The 25,204-nt window shown below is 40.6% G+C and overlaps 1 protein-coding gene across 5 annotated transcripts in view; it reads right to left on the bottom strand.

Annotated features, from left to right (window-relative positions):
- epha3 (eph receptor A3) overlaps positions 1-25,204 on the bottom strand; it is a 62,852-nt gene that overhangs the window by 20,793 nt on the left and 16,855 nt on the right. For all 5 annotated transcript variants that reach the window (XM_049728078.1, XM_049728076.1, XM_049728075.1 and 2 more), the window contains exons 4-6: positions 9,220-9,375; positions 7,270-7,629; positions 2,911-3,035 (exon numbers count right to left, since the gene is read on the bottom strand). In XM_049728078.1, coding sequence (XP_049584035.1) covers positions 2,911-3,035; positions 7,270-7,629; positions 9,220-9,375 — 641 coding nt within the window. The remainder of the gene's footprint in view (positions 1-2,910; positions 3,036-7,269; positions 7,630-9,219; positions 9,376-25,204) is intronic.

Raw genomic sequence — 25,204 nt, 5'->3', positions numbered from 1 at the left:
AGCCCACTAGCCTAATCCCATATCCCATTCCTCTATCCTTGCCTCCTGCCCCTTCTCATCTTGAAACTATTAGAGCAATTCACTACAACTAAATAAATAGCAGAAGATAAAACAAGATCAACCGACCTAAATGGGATTCATTTAACAAGCCACAAAATGACCCTTATGTTTTAAAACTAAGGCAAGCATTAAAGTCCAAATCTTGTCAAGATAGAGTTGAACCCTAATTCTACAGACCGGTTTATTTACAGGCCTTCATTGTAAAAGCCACACAGACAGGGCATTTTGAAAGGACTTCACGCCCGGTAATGGGGGTGGATTAGAGTTTTATAGCGCACAAAGCTTTTTAAACTGGTATGTGTGTGAGGAGGTAACTGATACAGCAGGCCTGCATCAGGATAACTCCTCATCGCAACTATAAATCCACTCACGGCTTGTCACCATTCAATGGCCAGGACAGCATGGGATCCCTTTTAAAATCACACACAGGTGTGGTAAGACGACCTGTGTGTGTGTTTGTGCACGTGTGTGTGTGTTTGTGTGTGAGGAAGTAAAGCATAGCAATGGCATACTGTGATTATGGGGTGTCCATGTGCGTCTCAGCAGAGCACCGTAGATCACCACTATTGCCGTAATGCCGCTTTGGCAATCTAAACAAAGCTGAAGAAAATTATTGCTTGTATAAACATACAGACGACAAAAAAAATGCTAAACAGGATTCCTTCCATGCAAGACCAAATAAACACAGCAAACTTGTGCATGTGAAGGTCTTGAGATTGCATTGATAACATGTGCAAGAACTGTAGTGTGCGGTCACAACTGCACAAGGGCCCACTTTGGTTGAAACAATAATGAAATCACAAAATAAAATAGAACATATTAAATATTTTATATTGAATCCAAGTTGGAAAACCACAAGAATGTAACACAAAGGCAAAGTCATTATTTGAATTCTACTTTCATACATCTGGAGCTAAAAGACATTATCCAAGCCCCCAATTCATTTAAATTTGATTTCAACAAAGCCTGCATCATATGTTTGTAATTTTCCCATGCAGCGTCTTAACAGACCAGTAGCTAAAAAATCTGAAAATAAAAAAGAAATGTGCAACAACCATTTGGCCAGATATGAACCCCTGTCACATATGATAAACTGTCTGTTTCAAGGTCCATGCACGCCATACAAGTTACATCTTTGGGATGATTCCATTCATAAATCTAAAAAGCTTTATCTCTGATAAAGTGCATCTGTTTAAACGATACCCATTAAACTATTTCAAGAGCGATCAAGCAAAGTAGTAGAAACTATCATTAAATGTGCTGATGTGTAATGACTCTTCATTCCACTGCTGCCTTTGAACATTACGGACAATTGTGTCCTCCAGGCTAAGAGGAAAAGGACATCCAGATTTTGACCAGCTTGAAGCCAAACGTCTTTGATGACAGTGTCTTTGCGCTTGTGGCATTTTGGGTAACATCTGTGAAAGTACCATTAATGCTGAAAAACACTTCCAGGTTTCCCAGCAACTCACACTGCCACCCTAAAATGCCTTTTTATGGCCTCATGTCTTTCTCACCATCCTTTTTTTTTTTAAAACGTGTGTCTTTGTGCTTATGTCTTCAAAAACCTGCGCTCTGATACGGCCTTCAGACCTGGCATGTGATTTCACCTCAACCTTTTTTTGAGGGAATCCCCCTTCCTGGTGTCCTTGACCACCCATCTGCATGGAAGAACCCTTTGTCTGAAGTTCAAAATCACTCGTCGCCGTTTCAAGGCTGTAGCTAGTGACTTTGTGCGGCTGTCCTTATACGTCCCCGGATGTGACTAACACGGATTAATCCAAAAGGCCCTGCGGTTTACTTCACTTTAAAACCCACCTTTTCATTTCTGCATCATTTTGTAATGAATTAGCATCCTGTGGTTTAGTGGTGTGTGTGAATGAAGAAGAAAAAAAAACCAGCAGAGTATCAGTCATTAACTTTTCCCCTCGCTGTTTTCCAGCCGTGTATTAGCATCTTAGGTAAGGGTGGCTGAGCAGGGAACGGGAGTTTAGAGAGGAGACTGCTTCTGTCTGCCTACTAATCAAGAGATTAGGGGCCAGCCTTGGCACTGAAGCAAACTGTGATCTGGGGACACGCATGCACTTTCTTCGCTCTCGCTCTCACATGCACAAGCTCACACACACTCAGTGAATCTGTTCGAATGACTAAACTTGCATCAACGGCTAATTTCACCATCAAATGTCAGCTATGGAGTCGTTGTGGCTGCTGAAAGCCAGTGTAATTTATTCTGTGCTAATTTCCTCTCACAGGAGGAACGTAGGTCCCCGTTTACTGTCTGACATAAAACTCCATTTAGGAAAAGGGGAGGACAAGATGAAAGGCAGAACATGAAAAAGGTGAGTAAGTAAAAGGGAGTGATATCCCCAAATGCAAAGAAAAACATGATAAAGATGACAAGACGAGGAATGAGAAGTTGATATGAAGGGTTCACTGGTGACAAAAGCAGGTGGGGAAGTTTTGGGCTGATTTTAATTGGATATCCTTGATAACATCGTGCAATTTGCCGAAACACAGGAATCGTTTAAATTTGTATTAATGCCTATATTAAGATATAATCATACTTTACTATAGTTTAACCTTCATGCTACTGTCTGGGATACTCAAAAACACAATTTGTAGTTTTATTGCACAGGTGTTTTAAGTGCCTTCTGTTTTATTTGGAACAATTGAATATTTATTTTTTATTCTGTCAATTACAGTAAATCTTGCCTTAGAATTTTTTAATAGATGAAAGTAGCCAGCAAAATGAGTTTTGAAATTTAGAACAAATTAGAAGTCAGGTCATGAAGAGATTATATTTGACAATAACGGCACATGGTGCTAGTGAGGATGTCATCAAGTACCAACCTTTTCATAGTATTTGATCTCGTAGTCGAGAATAATGCCGTTCGGTCTCTCTGGCTCCAGCCAAGACAAGGAAACGCTATTCCGTGATGTCTTCTCCTTTTTGATCACTATTACTGGAGAGGGAGCTGGGTTGGAAAAACACACACAGAAAAATAGAGCACGTGAGATAGAGGTTCAGTGGAAGTTCAATTGCGAGTGTTGCATATTATATAAATATATACATTTTTTATTTTTCTTCTTTCCTTATTCTCCACTTTTGCTCAACAATTATACACCTCGGGATGGTCACATGGTCCTACTCTAGTAATTTTCTTTCTAGATTCTCATTTCCTTTTTTTTTTTTAACTTCTCTCTAATTGCCAGGCAGCTCCGGGGCTCACTCTCCATCTAAAGCATTGACTTTTAATTTTATTAGACCACAGGAAAAAACATGTTTGTCTTTGAAATGTTCGAGCTTTGGTTGATTGGTATTGTAAAGCCACAGAGTGTGCCTTTGTGGGCATGGGTGTGTGTTTTTGTCTTCCCATGCATATACCCCAGTGTATTTCTGCTGGAAGTTTTTTCTTTTTTTCTTTTCTATAACGAATCCAGATGGGGCGAATCTGTTTCCATACCGCCCACTCGTCCTTTCCCCCCGGTTCTGATAGTAGTGTGAGGCTGTGCTTTTTATTGGCACTGCAGTTTATGGTGGTAATGATTTTGTATGTCTGAGCAGCTTCAGGGCAACTTCAAGTTCTTTGTATCTTGGCTTTGGTTCCCCCTTTTTCTTTTTTTTTTATTCCCCGCTTCTTTCGGGTTGTCTACTGCAAAATACTTAATTTGTTGTCTCTTGTTTTTGTCTATCACACAACTTTACGATTTAGTTGCTACACCAGGCCAATAATGGTTTAAAAACTGGCCTGAGATGCCTTTAATAAGTCTTAAGTGGCACTTATAGAAATACTTGTCATAGAGCACACTGTAATTCATATACACTTAATGCCATGAAGTCATGACTTACAGTAAATTAAAACCTTGTAAAAATACAGAAATAATAATTAAAAATGTATAATGTCTATAATTACCCCGGTCATTTTCCAAAACGTTATATGGAAATCTGATTTGCTCAAAAATGCAAAAAACCTCATACCTTTGCCAAAGCTATGGAATCAAAAACCTGCCCGCCTGACTTTTTTAATTGAAAAATCACAATGTGACAGGCGGATACTGTTGCAATGGAGCACTACACGTACTATTTGAGAAAACTGCCCTAGATGTAGATCAAAGACTTCGTCAACATTACGATGGCCATGAGTTCGAGGGCAAAGAGATGAGAGGAGGAAATCTATCTGACAACACTGCCCGGACACACTGCTACTACCCAGGGAAACACTTAATCCATCTTTTAACTTCTTTGGCATCTCAATGTGTGACTAGATCAGGTAGGCCTGGCGCACTGACATATTTAATCCTTGTAAACTCCCAGGGCCAACAAAGAGTGCACAGCTGCAGGCGTAGATATTCTTTGGACGTGCATACAGTATGTCAGGTGGAGTGCGTAGTGTCTTTCAGCTTCAAAGCGTGTCTCTCTGCCTGCATCTCGATGTGTTGATCAACAATGTTTAAAGTGCCGTCTCTTGACGCCGACTCACAAATAGTTGTTTGTATTCCGTGCACACATTGCTGCCTTCAGCATTGATAGGCGCACTTCAAATAAAATATACAAAAAGAAGTACCACTGACAGTCCACATAGATGATAAAACATGATAATAAAGTCGCGCTTAAGCCCACACAGTCAAAAATGTGTCCTCTTCAGTTAAGTTACACATTCAAGAATAAACACAAACAAAAGCTGAACATCTAAGTGCTACTAATCCATGTCCTGTCATTTAAAATAAGTCTGGTTCTTATAATGTATAATATAACCCAGATGGGACCAAGTGATATAATTATAGCAAACATTCATATAAATGCTTTGCAACTTTACGAGTTCACACAATTTGACTGCCGCCACACGATTGAATGGAGCGTAATCGTCCCATGTGTTGGCCTCATGTGGGTTGTGATAGGTTGACTCCAACAATGTGTTGTTGACAATACTAATTAATCATCAACTTTGCAAAAACGTGCACGTTATCAGAAATAATGGTCTAAACAAAAATAAACTATCGATGAATAGCAATTAGGCGGCTCGGTGGCGCACTGGGTAGCACGTCCGCCTCACAGTTAGGAGGGTGCGGGTTCGATTCCACCTCCGGCCCTCCCTGTGTGGAGTTTGCATGTTCTCCCCGGGCCCGCGTGGGTTTTCTCCGGGCACTCCGGTTTCCTCCCACATTCCAAAAACATGCTTGGTAGGCCGATTGAAGACTCCAAATTGTCCCTAGGTGTGAGTGTGAGTGCGATTGGTTGTCTGTCTCTGTGTGCCCTGCGATTGGCTGGCAACCAGTTCAGGGTGTCCCCCGCCGACTGCCCGATGACGGCTGGGATAGGCTCCAGCACGCCCGCGACCCCCGTGGGGACTAAGCGGTTCAGAAAATGGATGGATGGATGGATGAATAGCAATTTCTTTTCAGTTTCTTTGTTTTCTTCTGAGAGGTGCTGGAGTATCTCTGGTTAGATACCTTTTTTTTTTTTTTTTAAAACGGATGGCAGTTTTAGGAGCCCATTGTTACTCTAAGGTTGCTTGTAAAAGGGATGACATTTTCATTTCTGAGATGTCAGGCTCCAGTCATTGAATATGATTATACCGTAGCGTCTGAGTATCAGGCATTTATGATTAGCGCAAGAGTATTTCAACACGGACATTAAATTGAAGGCGTTCAATAAAAAAAGAGGACATAAATACTATCTTGTGCGGCAATTGCAATGTTAATGTATTTAAGTGTATTTCTTTGTGCCTCTGCCACAAGTTATCACTTCAAATGTCATCCGGGTCATTCTGTATCCAGAAGGGTTGAGCAAAGACAGTCTTCAGTCGTCACGCTATTTAGATAGCGTGCAGTTTTTTAAGGCTCCTTTGTGTCTCGTGACTCCTCGCCGTCTCCCTCCTCTGTCCTGCTGCTTGTGACCCAGATATCTATCCTAGTGTGTCATCACAAAGTAAGACACGGTTGCTGGAGGACGCTAGGAAGATATATAATTTTCGGTGATATTTATAAGAGGCTTGCCACACAGCTGTAAATAGACAACACAGTATTTGTTTAGACGGGACTTCTTGGAGCCCCTTGGGCAGCTAGGTCTCAGAATTGAATCAATAACTACAATAAGAATACCAACAATGCAGAAAATATGAAGCTATGTCTGCAATAACAAAACAAATAATATCTTGGAAAAGAAATTAAACTGGGGCGGTATTGTCTAAACAATATCATCTACACAGCAGTTGCAGCGACAAATATTAAAGCAATAAATGCGTGAACTCAAAGCTTTCCAAATATGGAATATAATAAGACGTTGTTGTCTTCCGTTCCTAATTTGGTCCACCCGTGCATTGTTTTGTTTTTGTATCGTGGTACCACTGAATTGCTGTGAAGTAGCCTTAATGGTTGTATCAATTGGGCGGCTATTGTTTCTCAAGGGGGACTTCCCATGTGCATCAATGGGAGAGTTGCACCCATTTCCTCTCAAAATATTCAAACACATGTCCTCATATGACCTTCTGCTAAAGGTATACCACACACACAGTGCACCACCTGCAGCAATGATGATAATGTGGGTGTTTTAGTTGAGTTTAGGGATACATAGTCACATCCCTGACCGAGACTTTTTTGGCTGGATGTAATTGAAATAAAGAGATGTGATTGTCTTTAGCACTGAGCAAAACGCTAATACTCCAGATGAGTTAGTTAAAAAAACAGTTGTTTTGGCTAAGTGTAGGTCCTCTTGACCCAACCTTTCATTCCAGACAAGCCTTCAAGAATAATTGCCTGACTGTGAATCTAATGAATACTTAGACAAATGGTGGCTTTGTAATGGTTTCAATGTCTGGTTTCTGTTTTGTCTTTTCTTTAATTTGTTCACTTTATAACTGTGATTCTCCTCCCAGAATTTAGTAGATGTTCTACATATTGTACTCTGTACATTAATATACCATATATAAGAGAAATAATTTGGTAACAGTCAAGTGCGTGTGAGACTGTCAACACATAAACACTAAAGTGAAGTAGTCACAAGTTGCATATGTTACTACTTTGGGTTGTTTTTGAAAAACACAAAGGCTTTCTAATGTGTTCTGGAAAAACAAGAAGTCTTTCTAATGTGTTTTAAGAGTGGCAGAGAAACACATTTGGCATGCCTGTGAAATACACTCCAGCACACATTGCTGCTGAGGAAATAGAATATTTGACTGGTATGATCCACCATCTGTTCTAACGTCTCACCGGCTTGATTGGTGGTGATGGTGACAGCGGCATACTGCCTCATCTTGGGCGCCAGTGACGAGACTCCGTTCTGCGCCTCGATCTCGAACGTGTAGTTTGTGTGAGCTAGCAGGTCTCCTACGGTCACGGTGGTGTTTTGGAGGCCCGTGGCTCTTGGAATGAAGCGCACGTTGCTCCGGCAGGGATCACACCGCAGGCTGCCGCCATTGCTGCCGTTCGCAGCCCCGGCTCGACATCGTTTGCAGAGGACGGTAAAGGTGAGGTCTCTGCGGCCACCGGTGTCCTCCGGCCAGCTCCAGTCTAGGATAACCGAGGTTTCGTTGATGGAGGAGATAACGTTCCGAGGAGCTGAGGGAGGGCCTGGTGATCAGAGAAGAGGACATGAGGTGGAGGGCAGAAAACCAAGAGGTCAGCGGATACACGGGATGAGAAAAGGAAGCAAAAGCAGAAGGAAAGTCACGAGATGATGGAGAAAAAAGGAGAGCTGTACAAAGAAAATGACATTTAATGGCAAATGGCAAATCCACTCACCGCCATTTTATGAGTGCGATGTAAGCCAATACATCAGCTCAGCAGTTTTGAATTCCACTTTTACAAGGCCAGGATTTTTACAGTTTGTGTTGGCAACAACAGAAAAGGTCATCATCTGTAATCTTTATTCCTGCTGTAAAAGTAGACGGTGGTCTTTGTGTAGTGCTGTTTTGTATAAAATAATTATTATTTTGTAATTTTCTATTAGAGCCAAATTTATAAATTTTTCACAGGCATATTATCTTTGGGTTCGATTTAGGGCGATTTTGGTTTCTTATTCCACCATTTTACTTGTGGGCAACTAATTTCTGTCATTGGAAAAAATTACAATTAATGTAAAGGGCAACTCTAAATATCCTCACCCTCACCTCTTTGAATAATTAATGTTCCAGCCTTTGTCTGCCCCAAAAGATAGCAAATCTGGCCAGCTGACCAGATGGCGTTTGGGTAATAACAGTCATGACAGTTTCACTAATTAGAATTCTGTCCATTACCGAGGGCGTCAATTTGCATTTTCTACTGTTCTCTAGCAACTGGTAAAACATGATCAATGACTTTTCTCTCTTAGTCGTTTGGTAATAAATTAATACGTAATCAGACATGAGGGAATGGGCTGATTTATAGTTTCATGGGGAACGGCTTTTGGAAAGCTTGTAAGATGAATCTGCAATCAATTTGCATCAGAGGAGGACAAATAGAATCATGTTGAGAGGAGAAAGGGTGAATCAGACTAACAAACATTTGGAACTTGGATGATCTGTGAATTAATTACCATGGGCTTAGAAGTTTCTTTGATGTGGTTTTCTCTCAACAGCTTTTAATCAATCAACTTGGATTTCTTTTTCATTATACGTAGGTTAATATTTTCCAAGGGTGTTCTCAACAGATTTTGACAGGACAAAAAAAAATCACACATTGGCAACATAAATAAAAGCGAAATTCCCCCAAAATTTGGGAAAAAATATGTATCTAATTTTAACTCAGTCAGAAGCTGTCAATACAATCTGGAGACTGCACATCGGGTAGCAATTTGAAGTTAACATGCCAAGTCACATTCAATGTGTTCAGACACTATCTACCCAGCAGCCTTACCTGATATTCTCAAATCTGCGCATAAATGCTGATAGTTTTGTCTAATGTTTTGTTTCCCCAAATTACACCACAATTACCTTCATTCTACTATTTGATCTCGAAAAAACCCACAGTGAGAAACATCTGGAATCGTTTAGACTAGAGCATCATGGAACACTAAAGCGCATTGACAGTCAAACTAATGCGGAATTATCAACTCCTCAAGGCTGGATGAAGCTGTTTTACTGTTAACCGAAAAATCCTCCCACCCATGTCATAGTTTTTCTCCAGTGAGACTTTGGGAGATTGATAACAAGATGATCACAACCTCCAAACAAGCCTACTTACGTGTACAGGCCATGAAGTCTGGGTCTCCCTCAGCACGGAAATAGTTCTTCTCACATCCACAATGCAACGAGCCTTCATGGTGAGCGTAACTATGAGGCGGACATTTGGAACACTCCATGTTTCCCAGTGTGGACTTGTAAAATCCAGACCTGCACACTGGGGACAAAACAAAGAGATAGAGGGATATTAGTGACAAACAGAAAGCGTACAATAGCATCAGTAGGTGTTTTCTAAAACGCACACATGCACATATATGAACATACAACAGTAAGAGCCACCTCAGGAAAGGTAGAAGAATATGTCAGATCAGCAGAATAACATCCTCCTGCAAAAGCCAGTGACACTGCATACCCATAGCACTACTGCCTTATCCATCACTGACATTGCCACGCCAAGGTCCCAGCGCTGCAGTAAATACTCTACTCCATCCAATCTGCTCCGTGTGTGCGTATGTGTAAGGTGTGCGTGTTGAATGCAGGTTTAAATGACCAAATATGATCCTACTACTAGAATGACAACCACAATTCTTTCTGACACACCCAGAAAAGAGATCCCCCGCATTCCCTCCAAGATGATATGCCAGGAAATTCAACTTGACAGGCAGAACCCCCCCAACCATTGACAGAAACGAAGCAACAGAATAATCGTCAGGTCAGCAAAAACCTGCACGGAATACAAACCAGAAATGTAGACAACAGGTAAAATGAATTACCGTTATATCACCACGGTGCCAAACCGAACCTTTATCTGATCCACTTATCAATAAATTGACCTTTGACGGAGCACCTACTCTCCAAACACTTAACCTCTCGATATCAAGGGAAGATTATTTTATTACATTTGGTGGGCATTTGAACTTGGCTTGAGTCCAATTGGATCAGGACATACAAACGTGGACTTTAATGCTATCAGTGGGGATTAGAACCACATTGTAGTCCTCATAGTCTCCTGAAGCCATCAAAACCATTATACAAGTATTCCCCAACCTGTGGTGAGCCAAGGCACCTATTTTACACCCAACAAATAAAAATACAGTAATAATGATAATTTTGTATCAATTTCCCAAAAAATGGATTTAGTGTGAAATCTGGGCCTGTTTAATTGAACTGGCTCGGAATCATCGCTTTACATAATTCCAGCATTGAATTAGAAATGACTATTCTGAATTTATAATCAGAAAATGATATTCAGTTCAATTAAATACAGAGCAGCTTGTTATGTTCTGGACTGTGGATTATTAAGGTAAATACTGTTACTGTAATTGAGATTTAGTTGAAAGAAAATCAGGACTGTTAACCTTCTTCATCCAAAACGCTTTATCGTAAGAGTAGACTTGAATGATCACCATGAGAACTAAATAGCACAGTGAGACTCTCATAACATTTCTTCAGGGTGATAATTAATATCCCCACATTCACTTACGAAGTTTTCATATGACACCGCTGATTTGTTGTGTTTTCTTAACCACAACTGTAGAAATATTTTCCTAACAGCTGGCCTCAGATAATAAAAGTCCTGTTTTTTAGTGGCTCTGCCAGGAAAGAAAGTGGGGGTGGATTCTGAAACAAGGCGATGGTAAAATCAGATTCCACTCAAAGGAACTAACTCCTCATTGAGGATAGAACCAACATGTGCTCCACTGACATTCACCAGCAGTGTGTGCTGGGGCGTGCACAGAGAACGATAACATATGTGCAGTTAGACAGAAACCCAGCACCTCTTCAGATGACACAACTCATTCAAAACGGTATGCACCAACTGTGAAGTCCGTAGAGTTTAACAACATTTTATTGTACGCGTCTTGAATGTCTGCTGTGTATAAAATACTACACACGACAACAGATGAATCATCAAATCAATGGCAGAGTGTTTTCACAGTGAAACCGATGGAACCAGCACCCTCACGAGGGTATATCACAGTACCTCTTCGCTCTGGACAAAATGTCGCCTGAAACACAATCCCATCATTCACTCGTGAGGGGCATCACAGACACACAAGTGCACACGTCCAATGGCAGCTGCCATGTGATATGTCGCTTGTATGAATAAATAAGGTTGCAATTTGCTCAATCAATAGCCCGGGTCATGGGTCACTATCATCAATAATTAACATGGCCTTTGGGTGGTGGTCCGTTTAAGTCCACTATTGCAAAAAAACACTAGCTTCGTGTATGTGTGTGTGTGTGTGTGTGTGTGTGTGTGTGTGCGTGTGTGTGTGTGTGTGTGTGCATGCGTGCATATATATATATATATATATATATATATATATATATATATATATATATATATATATATATATATATATATATATAAATCATTATTATATAAAATTATTATTGTTTCCTTTTTTACATTGATTGGTGTCAAAGAGGTGCAGAAAAAGTCGGTTACCCTTGAACCAATGCCCTAAATAGTAGCTAGCTGGCTTCCAAGTCATCATTGATGTCTTGATAATCGTGATTGAAATTTCAGAGTGGTGTCTCGTGACAAACAGCAGCGGAGCAATGCGACAACTCAGCCATTGATTTCCTATTTGTGTACCACCTTCGGCTCATTTATCATTTAGTCTATAAAATGGAACAAAGCAAAAGGGCACCACTTCTTAGCTTCCCTACAGCAACTGTGATGTGAAAGCATTTTTGCAAAAAAAAAATCACAAATGTTGAATAGTATGGTGATGGATGTGACAAGAAGTCAAGTTACACAGTCAAAAACTGTGGCTTCAAATATCGACTTTTAACGTTCTTTGTAAGGTTTTCTCTTGATACCTTAGTTCCCCCCAAAAACACGGACGCTCTTGTATTAAATCTTCTAAATTGTGTGTGTGCTCGAGTAAAGCTACTATTGTTTGAAGGACAATAAAGTGGGCCAAAACAAGGGAGCAAGTCCTATAAACCACACACATAGCAAGGCATGGATCAACTCCCCACTGTATCCATCAAGGACGCAATAACCGTTTCATACTCAGTCCACACTCCAGAGATTAACCGGGTCAGTGAGGAAATCCAGGACAACCGGCACACAGCAGCAAGTCAACTCTTGTAAACCCACACCCCAAAAAAACATGCGTTGTGTATCAGCGTGGGTATGTGTGAACTGTGTAGTGTGAGGCTGACCCTTTAACGGCCTCACACTTGCCCATACACACACTTGCGCATTCCACGATCCGGTCCCTGGAAACGGACATCTCCAAACCAAACATCGCCTTTGTTCATTTTTTACTCAACTATTGTGCTGCTTTGAACCGTCCTCGTACACCGAACTCGAGCAAACATAGCGGCTGCCGTCATCTCGGTGATTCAGAGTGACACATCCTATTGTACCGAGGGTCACGATACTCTCCAATAGCAACCATATTACAATTTAAATTTCCAACTGTGTCTACATTTTTTAGAGTTAACCCCCACCCCATCATTATCATACTTCATATAAATAGAGGTCCATCTGGCTTCTGACATTGAGTCCCAGTGAGGGAGAAGCTCCTCTACCTACACAACTTCAGAAAATTCCAACAGGGAATACCACTTTCCCTTCTGGAGCACCTGAGGACGATTGAAGGACACACACACACTTATGCGTATGTGCGAAGACACACTGACAGGCGTCGACACACACTCCTCAGTAAGAGGCCAATGCCATATGCTAAAGAGAGCCTTGGCTCATCGTACTTCAGACAGCATGACGGTATTCCCCACAGTGGTACTCGGCACCAAACTGGTTTTAAGAGTGGATGGCAGGACTGATGAAAGACACTGAGCTGTTAGTCACCACAGTGCACACACACGGTCATACGGTCGGCATAGAGACATCCCTTAATAGGCCTCACTTTTGTATACACCACTGTGACCATTTAATGATAAAAAAAAAAAAAAAAAATGAACGGATCTACAAGACCGATCTTTAATGGCTTTCACTTGTGCACGTATATTATAGTTGAAAAGGTTAAAAAACTTTTTTTCTTAAGCCCCTCTTGTCCTTAATGTACTGTTGGTTGAATGGTTTTATGTTTTAAAAGCCACAACATAACTGACTGGTCTGATATTTCACCATCTGGTTTTCATCTGTTATTGGGGAAATAACAACAACAAAAAATCCCTTCATATTAATTTTATCCAGGTTTTGTTTCCCCCATTTGATGTTGTTTGTCTCCTCAACATAGTTACATTGATTGCAGATGCTTTACAAGGCTTACAATAGACTAAATGCAGGAAGAAAATTCTCTAACATCAATGCATATGGCTTGCCTGTTTTTTATTTATATAAAAAAAAAATAATACAATGTATTTCTTGTCTGCGGACTTCCTCAGTTGCTCTTGGTGCCACAAATGTACTGTATACAGGAATTTTAATGACAAGTAAGCTATGGAAACAGAGCAGACATGCTACACTTTACATGTAGTGTGGCCGTTTGATTTATCCTGAGCTTGTAGCATTGTCACACTTTCAAAGTGAAGTCCCGGGTATCCATAAAAATCAATGTGTGCTCGTGTGTGTCCGGTTGGAATGCGTCGAGGCAGGTGTGTCAGCTGGTTGGGGCAGAGCGACGCTAAATCATTCTTCAACTGACACACCTCACCACGGGGTGTACCGCCATGTGTTGGTGCATGAGAGAAACCCAGGGGCAGCGGTTACTGGGTCACGGAGAGAAGGATAAACCTTTCTATAAATCAGCAACTCGCTATCCGAGTGGGTCTTAGACACTCGTGTGTGCATGTGTGTAAGAGAGAGAGAGAAAGATGGTGAGAGAGAGAGAGAGAGAGAGAGAGAGAGAGAGAGAGAGAGAGAGAGAGAGAGAGAGAGAGAGAGAGAGAGAGAGAGAGAGAGAGAGAGAGAGAGAGAGAGAGACAAAAAGACAGTGACTAACACATTGCCCTTGAATGTGTGTTTTCTCAGCACATGTGGACTTCGTCTTTGCCATGGCATGGCGAATGCGTTTATGCCTAGAGACGGCCCATCAATAAACTATCTTCAAATACCAATGTTATGAAGAGCTATACATTGATTGAAATGGAATTTGTCCATTTCATGACAACGCTTCAAAGACTGAAAGAGTATTGTAAAGGACAAAACTAAAGTGGCGGCGAGAGAAAATCTTACTCAACACTGGTCAACATATTTTTTATTAATTTTTTGGAATCTGAGATGCAAGTAAACTTTGCTAGTTGATTTTGTTTATTCCAAATCTGCCTTTATTTTCGCTCTCGCTGATCAGGTTTTAAAAATAATGTTCATAAAAGAATACCATATTTTTTCTGACTATAAAGCACACTTAAAATGCTTTCATTTTCTTAAAACTCGATGTGGATTTTTTTTTCTGAAATTTCATAGGTATAAATTATCAAATTATATTATTTTATAATTATTGTGTTTATTGTTTTTGTTTTGATCTGAAAACAAATCACATGTTGGTTGCCTATGGAGTCATATCCTCCAGTGACAATTTGATGGCAGTTTTCTTGCTTACAATCATTGCAATGTGATACTTGGGGCAAAATATTGTGTACGTGATACACTCCGACAGCGTGCGAGTGACAGACCATAGTAGGTGAGTGACATCTTGGCACAATCCGAACACACATCAAGATTCTCGCCTTATCCATACCAGAACACTCCTGTGGCGCATCACCTGTACCTTTCGTTACACTTCACGCAACACATTTCATACGCCCAGACATCATCATCGACACACACGCACATACCAAAGTTGATGAAAATCATAAAAGTCTGTCATCGGGCTGTTTTATATCACAGAACAAATTTGAGTTTCACGCCGACTTTGAGTTGTTTTTGGGCGTACGCTTGCAAAAATGCACACCTGCCACGAGTAAATCAATCGCACGTGCAAACGTAGGCGCGCAAGCCTGCCAATGCTGATGGACGAGAAAACGGCAGATATTTGAAAGTGTCTTCTCCAAACGCTATCCATGGACGGAACTTGGATGGCACACAAACACAAATCACACCGTCAAAGAATTCTGTGGTGATTCATAAGCGCTCAGTGAGACAATTCTCCAAGGTCCAATTAAGATCCAAAGACTTTTCCAACATGATGGACACTCCTGAGCATAATATGCAGATGAAAGAAAGCTCGCCATAAAATATTGCCAGTGCCTCTCTTTGTGGCTTTTCCCTGTGCTGGCATGAGTTTCCTCCAGGTGCTCTTGTTTCCTCTTGTAAAATAAAACACATTAGGAGAAGATCGGGCGACAGTTACTTAAAATTCCTTGTAGGTGTGACGTGAGTGTGAATTGATTGTCTATCTGTACATGACAGCCACGTGAATTACCAGTGACCTGTCCACAGCCTCTTGCGCAATGTCATTTGAGATTGCAGCCTCTCGAAAGAATTATTTGACTGGATGGAAGGATGGTTGCGACATACTTTGCAGATCACATGACCTCTTTTCATCCTTGGTTCTAAGACAATATCAAGAAAAACGCTTAAGATGATTCTTCTCATTGACAACATTTCCGCATCACATGCCGCCCACTTTCACTTTAGGCGACAACCCATTTGTAATAATCTGAGTTAATCACATTCATGAATTACATTTGCACCGTTGTTAATTTCCTAACTTTTATCTCTGTAAGTCTATGTCCTAGGGATGTGGTGCAGCGTGTGGTTTGTGGCTGAGATACTCCAAGAAGAGCATGTTCAGCAGAAAGATTTCTCCACTAGAGCACCCTGCAGTGTAACCAGTAGCGGGTCGACAGAGTCCCAAGTGAATTTCTCATGCCTAAACATTTTTACCAGATCTTGTACTGCTATGATCTCTCTAAGCACATGTTTGGTTGATACTGTTTGGTACTAAACCATAATCATACACAACTTACGCATGCTTTGACACAAGCCCAAACCACTTCTCTGTTTTTGGGTTGCAAAAGCCAAGGCTGACTCACGATATGACGCTGGGTTGGGCTTGGTAATTGAAATCAGACAGTGGCCAGTCTGTCATACACAGTTTCCTCTGCACACCCTAGTTAGTGAGATGTAACTCAACACAGTGTAAAACCTGCAATGAAATTCAGTCATGTGTTTTAGTATCTCGTGATTGTTTAAATGCTGTTTCGGAGCAGGAAGAACAGCGCCATTGGAAAATTGTGTTACTTTCTTTGACAATAAACTGGAACAAATACGGTTCCTTGTCTAATAAAGGACTTTGAAAAGCTAGGCAAAGGAAAAAAAAAAATTCAGAGGCCGAATGTGAACATCAATCATTTGATTTGCAAAGTGTTGGAATGTCTTTGGACAATGAGCCGCTACAGCCCATTTGGATAATTCCAATACCCTTGAGTTAATACGTTAATGTTATACAGCTTTAGTTTATGTGGCTTTAAAAATGGCGTTCAATTAGAGTAATAGTGCCGTTTTTAGCTACATAGCTGGCTGAACAGTCATTCTCTGTGTATTGGACACACACGTAAACATAAATACAATAGTTTCCTCCTTAATTCAGGGCCTGTGACAGGCTGAAAAGTGGGAGTGATAGATGGGCAGGGCTTAATCACTTTAATCAGCTTCTTCCTTAAATGATGACAAACAGCCGCTTTTTACACTTGCAGAATGCAGGAAGAGCGAAGAAAGGAAAGAGTGAAGGTCCAAGAAAGAAAAGCTGAATGCCCTTTGTGGGGTTCATAAGTAGAGGCAGATGCCTTCTGTCCTGTTTTTGGCTTTCATTGCAAACATCCATTTTGTTGGTGTCGCTGATGGATTTAGTAGAAAGCATTGTGTTCCCTTGCTTGGTTCACACAGCATTCTTATGTTTTTTTTTTTTTTTTTTATTATCAATGACCAAAAAGGGAAGAAAAGTAGAGCTCCAATTAAGTTTAGTCAGTGGATATATTTTTTTTTTTTTTTGGTTTGCCGTGTGACAGTCTCCTCACTATTGACATGTCACGGAAGCCTTAGATGTATATTGCTAAAACATTCTCAAAACCTAGCGCATGAAACATACTGTCTGTACTTGTAGATAATACAAAACATTTGGAGGTTATTTTTGAAAGCAAGTAGGAACAACAAGAAGAAACAATATGTTGCTGTTTGTTACTTTAAAACAAAATATTGTGAAACCAAATGTACATTAAAAACAAAATCAGCCATGTTGTCTTTTTTTTTTTTTTAACCAAGTCACAGGATTATCCCCAACAAAGGGCTCATCTTTGTCAGCCCTCACTGTCCCATCACGCGTTTCAGTGTCAACGTGGCTGACATCAAGTCGAAGGGCAGTGCTGTCAGGGTGGCCAAAGACTGACGTGCGGGGGGCCTGTCAGGGCGACTAGAGCCCCAAGACAATACCCTTACAGTGGGGATGAAGACCGCATGAATGACCAGAGGAAATCATGGGGCTAGTAGGAATGTCCCCCCGCTGGGCGCACACATGGTATTGCGCTTTGTGGAAGGGTGATAACCTCCACCCAGAACAGTCTGTCATTAAAAACAAATCTGGCATCCGGAGTTGTGATTGCAGACAAATACATCATGTTGGCAAACAGACAAGATGCTCAACTTTATGATCTTTAGCCACATTTCCAGTGAGCGCTGCTAACCTCTCGTATCATCTCGGTAGAGTATATCCCGCCAATATATTCAACAAAAACAAAAGTGACACCAGAGTCACATTCAAGTCACATTCTGCCAGTATAATATTATTTGGACTCAAGCAATCATAACCCCCACGAATGAATTGGATATTTTGAAACTAAAACTAGCCAATGATTATGGTCAGTAAAAATCCATATGCCATTTTGCTTCACCTGCAAAAAGGATATTCTCAAGCTGCGCAAACAGTAGCAGTGCAGTTGTATGCAGCCTCCCTTTCAAGCCACACAAGGAGGCATTAATTAAGGGGCCACTTGGATTAGCCTGCGGGCTGCCCATCCCCGATCTAGACGTACACCTAATGAACACCTTTACATCAGAGAGTCTGATGTAATACGAAACACAGCACTAGTAGGCCAATGTAGTACGAGAACTTAAATCAAGATGAAAGCAAAATGCTTGTGGCTGTTACGCACTTTTACATTTTTCTTAGTAAAGCTACAATCACACTTAGCACCCTGAGAGCAAAGGCGACCACAATGTCAGCACTTGTGTTTTGCATCATATTGCATTTTCCTACCAACAGGCAGATTACCGGGACTGAAATACAGTGGCTCAGATCATGATGACCCATGTGTATTCCTTGTTTTATTTCTTTTGTAACTAGGAAATGTTCAGTCTTATTGATTTGCATGTAATCATATCATCAGATCATATAAATACCTAAGTGGTTGCTTTTAAAAAGTGCAGTGAGAGACATTTAGTAATATTTCCTGTGTGGAACCACAAGTTTTCACTTTTCCAAGTTGAAAGCGTATTTTAGAAACCACCATAACAAACAGTTCAAGCCAAACCGTGATTTTCCGCCCCAAAATTTAACCCGATCTTTTTTGTGAAAAATATTATATTGGCAATTTGCAGCACTTGTGGAATATATCTCGTCATTGTTTCTATTTAATAAAATTTTAGGCGAAGACTTTTCCTCCTTCTGTGTGAATACAAGTTTGAATCAGTTTGTATTTGAGCAGATTTAGTTTCCTTCATTCCTTATTACCAGTAAGCATGACTCGGCTTAATTTCCCCTATGATCTTAATTACTGAACAGACAAGCTGTGATATGTCCAGGAACATACTGCATATATGTAAACATATTCCAATGTTAACCAGATGTTAAGAATCGAGTGCAACTAATTCAAAGCGATGTGCTGTATGGAACTTCACAGACTTCATCATTCCCGCTGCAAGCGTCTGCTTCGTCGTCTTTTTTTTTTTTTTTTTCCATCACTGTTTTCTTAGGCTCATAAATGGTAAGACAAATTAACCAGGCCACAGAAATGGATGGGAATTAACAGACGGAGGCCATGATTGATGGCATTATTATAAAGTGGCACATCTCGCTTAACGAAACTTTTGGCAATATTACAAATTGAATGTTGTAGCACACGTACAAAACAAAACAAATATGGAAAGACATTGTAATGTTTAGGCCTATAATACATTGATTAAAAAAAAGTAAGTATCATTCACGACCATGAGAAACTCACATACTTCACAACAAATGTATATCCTCTAAAAACACACACACACACACACACAAACAACCACAAAGTATTAGCTGACTCACACAAAAGTGTGATGAAACCTTTTTCTTCCCCCCACCTGGGGACAATTTAACTGAGAAAAAAAACTAAAGCATGTTAGTAATTAACACTGAACCCCAGTAATTTAACAGACCAATAGCAGAGTTGTGTAATGGTGCATTTTCCAAGTGTGAAAAAAAAGTTTACAGAGTCCAAGTTCTGCTGCCCAGAAGGAATAAAACTAACTGGCTCCTTTAGAGTTTTTTTTTTTTTTTTAAGTCTATGGCACAATGCAAGTATGATTGACGGTCACGATGCAAGATGATCACCAAATAATCAAAAGATGTGTACAGCCTCAGTTAGTAGGTGGGCATCGTAATTAACACCTTATTTTGCCGATAATTGGATGCAGTGTAATTTACGAGGCAGTGAGCGGCCATGTCTCCCTTCATCTCACATGCACCTCGTCTATCAACCTCCAAATCACTTGCGTGTGTGTATGTGTGTCACTATGCAAGACATTAGCATGGTAAGTACATGCAGATGGCAGTCATAGTAACCTTTCAGGATCCATTTACATGTAAATCAATGGATTAATTGTCCAAAACTCATTAGACTAGGGATCTCATCAATAACACACATCAGTGACATCAGAGACCTGGAATTCATGCTGATCATTGTTTTAGTAAATGTTTTAATCCAAAAACAGGAATTTACTGGCAACCTTTAAAGCTACAAAAAAACAGCACAAGTGATAAAATGTCAGAATTCCTAGTATTGACTATAAAAGGTAGAAAAAAAATTTCTAACATAAGGCATGTGAGGAGAGTCCGCATGGTGTTCTTTCATTTCTTAATCAAAGACGGTCCTGCTAAATCCTGTTCGAACACTTCGATATGGCCTCCCCGTGCTGAAATTGGACATTTAACAGAAAAAGACTAGTCGAGTGGAAGGAATGGAAAACCTGATGGCGTGTATCGCAGCCGTAGGTCGTGCCACCTTCACCATGACAAATACCTGCTGCCATGTATCTGAACAGGTGGAGATGAGGGGAAATAAATTGGAGGTGGGAAATCTGTGGATGATGACTCAAGTAATTTTCTTGGACACTGCTGTCTGTTTTTTTTTTCTCCAGACTGCTCCCATGCAGCTTTGTGCGTGCGTATAAGGGAGGAAAAATATGTGCACGAGTGTGTGTAATTTCAAAGAAAGGTCATTGCTCATCTGCACTGTGTCCCGGAACCTTTAAAGGTTAGATCTTTTGTCCTGCTTTAAGTAACGCATTAATATCCCTCCAGGAAGAACAATTTAGAAGAATACAGAACGATGTTTGTAGGTAGAAAAATGTTTCCATGCATATGCAATTGTGAAGAGTTCATTTGCAGAGACAATGAGTTGAATGTAAATTTAAACATGGCTGCTTGAGAATGTAGCGCATGGTCAAAGGAGAGGCTAAAAGGCCAAGCCAGAGATGAGGAAAGAAGCACACCCAAACATCCACACAGCTGCAGGCCTTTAAGGTCGTCCGTGTTGCAGTCGCCATGCTTGACTGCACTGAGCATGCTCAGTTGTGTTTGGCATTCAGAGTGCAGGGCAGTTAAAAGGCCCGATCGCTGAGGCCTGACGGCTTTTAATCAGTGCACACCAACTCACATGCACTTATATGCATACAGAGCGTTATGTAGCTCGCACGCAAATGACCCACTGCCACACTTGTGCACGTAAGCACTCACACACTAGAGGGCACGTCATTCCATCTGACACCATTTCCAAGTCAAGCGCTACGGCTGAGGGGAAATGTCACCGTTCTGCCTTTTGCAAGTGGACGGAGAAGTGTGGAGCGGGCGATAAATGAGTGTGCGGTGAGCTTTTGCGTTATCTCTGTCAACTGCGGTAGCAGGCTCGTGGATGGATAAAAACTGAGCAGATGGATTATTTACACCATAGGTGTCAAAGCCAAGGCCCGGGGGCCAGATATGGCTCGCCGCATCATTTTATGTGGCCCCCAAAGACCAATTGTGCATCACCTTCATCTCTCAATACTAAAGTTACAGATTGTCTTCACTTTTAAAAAATACAGATATTGCTAGCAATTTCCGTTACGATTGATCTTTTAAAAATATTTGAACAGTTTTTACTAATTTCCGGTTTCAAACTTAGTTATTCAGGTAGAAGTTGTCTGTAAGTAACCGTGCCCCACTAGATGCTGATATAACTAAAATTACATTCAAAACAAAAAAACCTTAGACGTAAGTAGGATCAGATTTCTGAATCACTGTTCTGTTTTCAATCAATAAGCCCCAAATATCATAAATTGGAACGGCAATATGCACAACAACCCTAATTTGTTACAGCCCCCAGATTCCACACAACCACAGGATGTGTGCGAGTGTCTGTGTATGAAAGTGTTGAGGATGCCTTTATGCAGTGGTAAGCACATCGTCTTCTTGTCCTCACCACCGCTACTTTACTAATCACTTGTATGCAGTATATTGACAGATGTGTCTCTTCCACTTAAATTGTGCATTTATTTCTCTCTCTCTCTCTTTCTCTCTCGCTTTTCCTGGCTCTATCACAGACATAAGTGGTGGAACATTTTGCTAGCCCCCATTATCTTTTCAAAAATGAAAAAAGTAGTGCAGTTTCAGAATAATAGTGCTGAAGCAATACAGTATATGGAGCTGAGACTTGAATTTGATCGGCCAGTGAGATTCCTGAAATTGCACAGGCTCATTTATTAGGTCAATCTTTAATCTTTTGGATGTTACGTGACGTTAATCTCACATAATGATCATTGAGAGGAAGCAAAAAGAAAGATCAGCATGTTGAAAGATCAAAACGATCATTTTAGACTTTAATTGAAGACTGTGCTGACACAAAGAAAAGCACAAGTAAGATAAAATTGTTAAAAAGTCGTATTGATGTTAAATTGAGCCCTGTTATGTCTACTGAGGAGAAAATTTCCAGGCTTACAGTGAATGTCTTTGTCACGGGTCATAATATTAGGTACACATGGACAGTCCCTCCTGGGAGTAAATTAAACTGAGTGTCATCTTGATAAAAGCAAGATTCTTGTATGGGACTCAATTAAATGCATACACCTACAGCATGTAACACAGATTTCCCTCAGGATATTCTGCTTACACAAATTAATTAAGATGAGAGACAAATAATCAGAGCAAAGTTGACTTAGCGGGAACAGCAACAAACACCAAAGAAGTAAAAGTGTAACTAAACACCAATTTGCTCATTTACTGTTCATTAAAATAATTTTTCACATTTTGCATTTATCAGCAGCTCGCCTATTTCCACGTTCTGTTTAAGCTGTGTAACAAAATACTAATTAAATAAAATAGCCTAATATCTATGCCATGATAAATATAACCATGACAATATTAGTCAGTCCCATCAGCGAGTAAAAATGTCCTAAGGGCAATTTCGAGTATTCAATGAACTGAACAAAAAAGAAAAAAATCCATAAAGCAAAAAGCCAGACCAGACCATCCCAAAATAAAAATCTACTTGGTCCAGGCAAGTAACATGCTGTGATAATAAAGCAAGAGTGGGTGTTACAAAGTGTGACATCATCAAGCAATGTATGAAAACTGTGCGAATCATCCAGCACAAAATTTTAGTCTAGGGAGATGAGTACAGAGCCGCACTATTTAATACGGGAAAAAGAGAAAGAGACGGAGCTGAACCATCGCAATTATTTCCAGTGAAAACAGATGTTGCTTCACTGTCATTGAACAGTTTGGTGGAAATTCTTGTCACGCTTGCATCTGTGACAAAGCAGTGCGCCTGAGATTAGACGGCTGCTGCGCGACAGGCATTGATGTGGCTGGAAGCTTCCTTCACAAAATTGCAGCTGTGCAATGACAAGATGCTCCTGAAAACAATATAAAAATGCTGCCATATATGCCTACGGGAGCTGTTTACATATGTAAGACACTTGACAGATGCGGTGCTCAGATGAGTCTGAGGGACAAGCATGCTTCACACGTAATATAAGCCTTTTCTATATTCTTTATGTCTGACATCTTATTCTTATTCAGTTCACTTATCAAGCAGTGATGGATGGACTTCCCTGTTATGTCACGTGTTTCCAAACATCCACAGTGTCAGTAAACACAACATTTCCCACAATGTCCATCCTGCGGTCACTGTAAGACCACCCACCCACACATGACTTATATTCACAAACACACACATGCACACATTAAAATTCACGTTAGGAAAAATTCCACACCCATCAATTGCAAAAATATCCTTTGCGTGCAAACATTTATAAACAAAATGTTGCCCTGCATATGTATCTTTCTTTTACTGTGGAAAGACAAAAAACCACACGCATCGAATCCGTAAGCGCACACGCTCGCACACAAAGACTGACCACTGGGAAGTGGTGCTGTCAACTGGCCAGGCTTCTTCAACAAATAAACACCCTAGCTATCCATCCTTTCAATGAATGTATTGTGTGCGTGTGTGTGTGCGTATACATGTGTCCATTCGGGTGTGTTTGTTTCTGTGTGTTAAGTTGAATTCCTGAGCCTGTGGTTACCAGCAGCTTTGAAGTCCCAACATTACGAGGGCCCCAGGGTGACAGGCTTACCCGCGATCCCCAGCTTGCAGTGGAAGGCCCATAAAGACAAGCGCAACAGGCTATGATGCCACAAATGACCCCCTACCCCCACCCCCCTCTTTTGCATCCTTGGCTTGGGTCTGCTCATTTACCCCCTACAAACACTAAACACACAAGTCCAGTTCATTGGGATTTTAGAACCCCTCTTTTTTCCAGGGGACACATTCCCAACTCACCTGTACCCTCATAGGTGAAAATCCACGATAGGCTCTATCGAGATCATCAGTGTCAAACTCAAGGCCCGGGGGCCAGATGCGGCCCGCCGTATCATTGTATGTGGCCCGCGAAGACCAATTATGCATCGACTTTATGTGTCAATACTAAAATTACAAATTGTCTTCACTTTTAAAAAAATAGAACATTGAGAGCAATTTTTATTAGTATTAATCTATTTAAAACATTTGAACAATTTTTACTTTACCATATCACATGCTATAAAGACATTGAAATTTAATAAGACTCACATAAACCCACTACGACACACTTTTAAAGTATTCCTTAGCTCCTAAATATGCTTTAAAACTGACAAATAGAATAAAAGAGACTCAATATTATAAAACACAAACCAAACTCCCCAATTTCATTGACTCCATAGTCATCTCCTCAGCTTAATGTTAACATAGAGGATCATATGAAACTCACAAGCGCATATTGTCTTTGCTCTGTTTAGATTTAGTAGAACGGGGTACGCTGTACGTGTGCATACACGTATTAGTATAAGCACATTTGTAACCATGCACTGTGTAACTTTGCAAAGGATAAGCACATGAATGTGTTTTATTTTAACTTTCTGGCCCACTCTCTCTCTACCACACACAAACACCCAGGCACGCACACGCACACATGCAGAGGGATCAGTGCATGCTCCAGCGGTCAGAATTATTGCTGAGTTGCCTTGCTTTGTCAATTCCAGTCTTTGAATTAATGGGGTCTCTAATTAACTACACGCTCATCCTCTTGCCTCCCTCTTTTCACTTTTTCCACACTCCCTTCTTTTTGTTGCCCCCCCCCCCCCCCCCCCCCTCCCCAGTCAGATTTTCCTCCAGGCTGCTGTGTAGTGGAGTGGTATGATTACTGCAGCCCCCTCACCACGATTTTTAATTAGCTTTGTGTATACATCAAGGCTATGAAGGAGTCCCAAAAAGTCAAAGTCATGTGCTAATAAGAATTTATATTGCCATTCTTTGTTTTGTATCGGTTTATGAAAAAACAACCAACACTCTCT

Source organism: Syngnathus scovelli, chromosome 8 (assembly GCF_024217435.2).
Source record: "Syngnathus scovelli strain Florida chromosome 8, RoL_Ssco_1.2, whole genome shotgun sequence".
In the NCBI taxonomy this organism is placed as follows: domain Eukaryota; kingdom Metazoa; phylum Chordata; class Actinopteri; order Syngnathiformes; family Syngnathidae; genus Syngnathus; species Syngnathus scovelli.
This window is presented reverse-complemented; position numbering and strand designations above follow the sequence as displayed.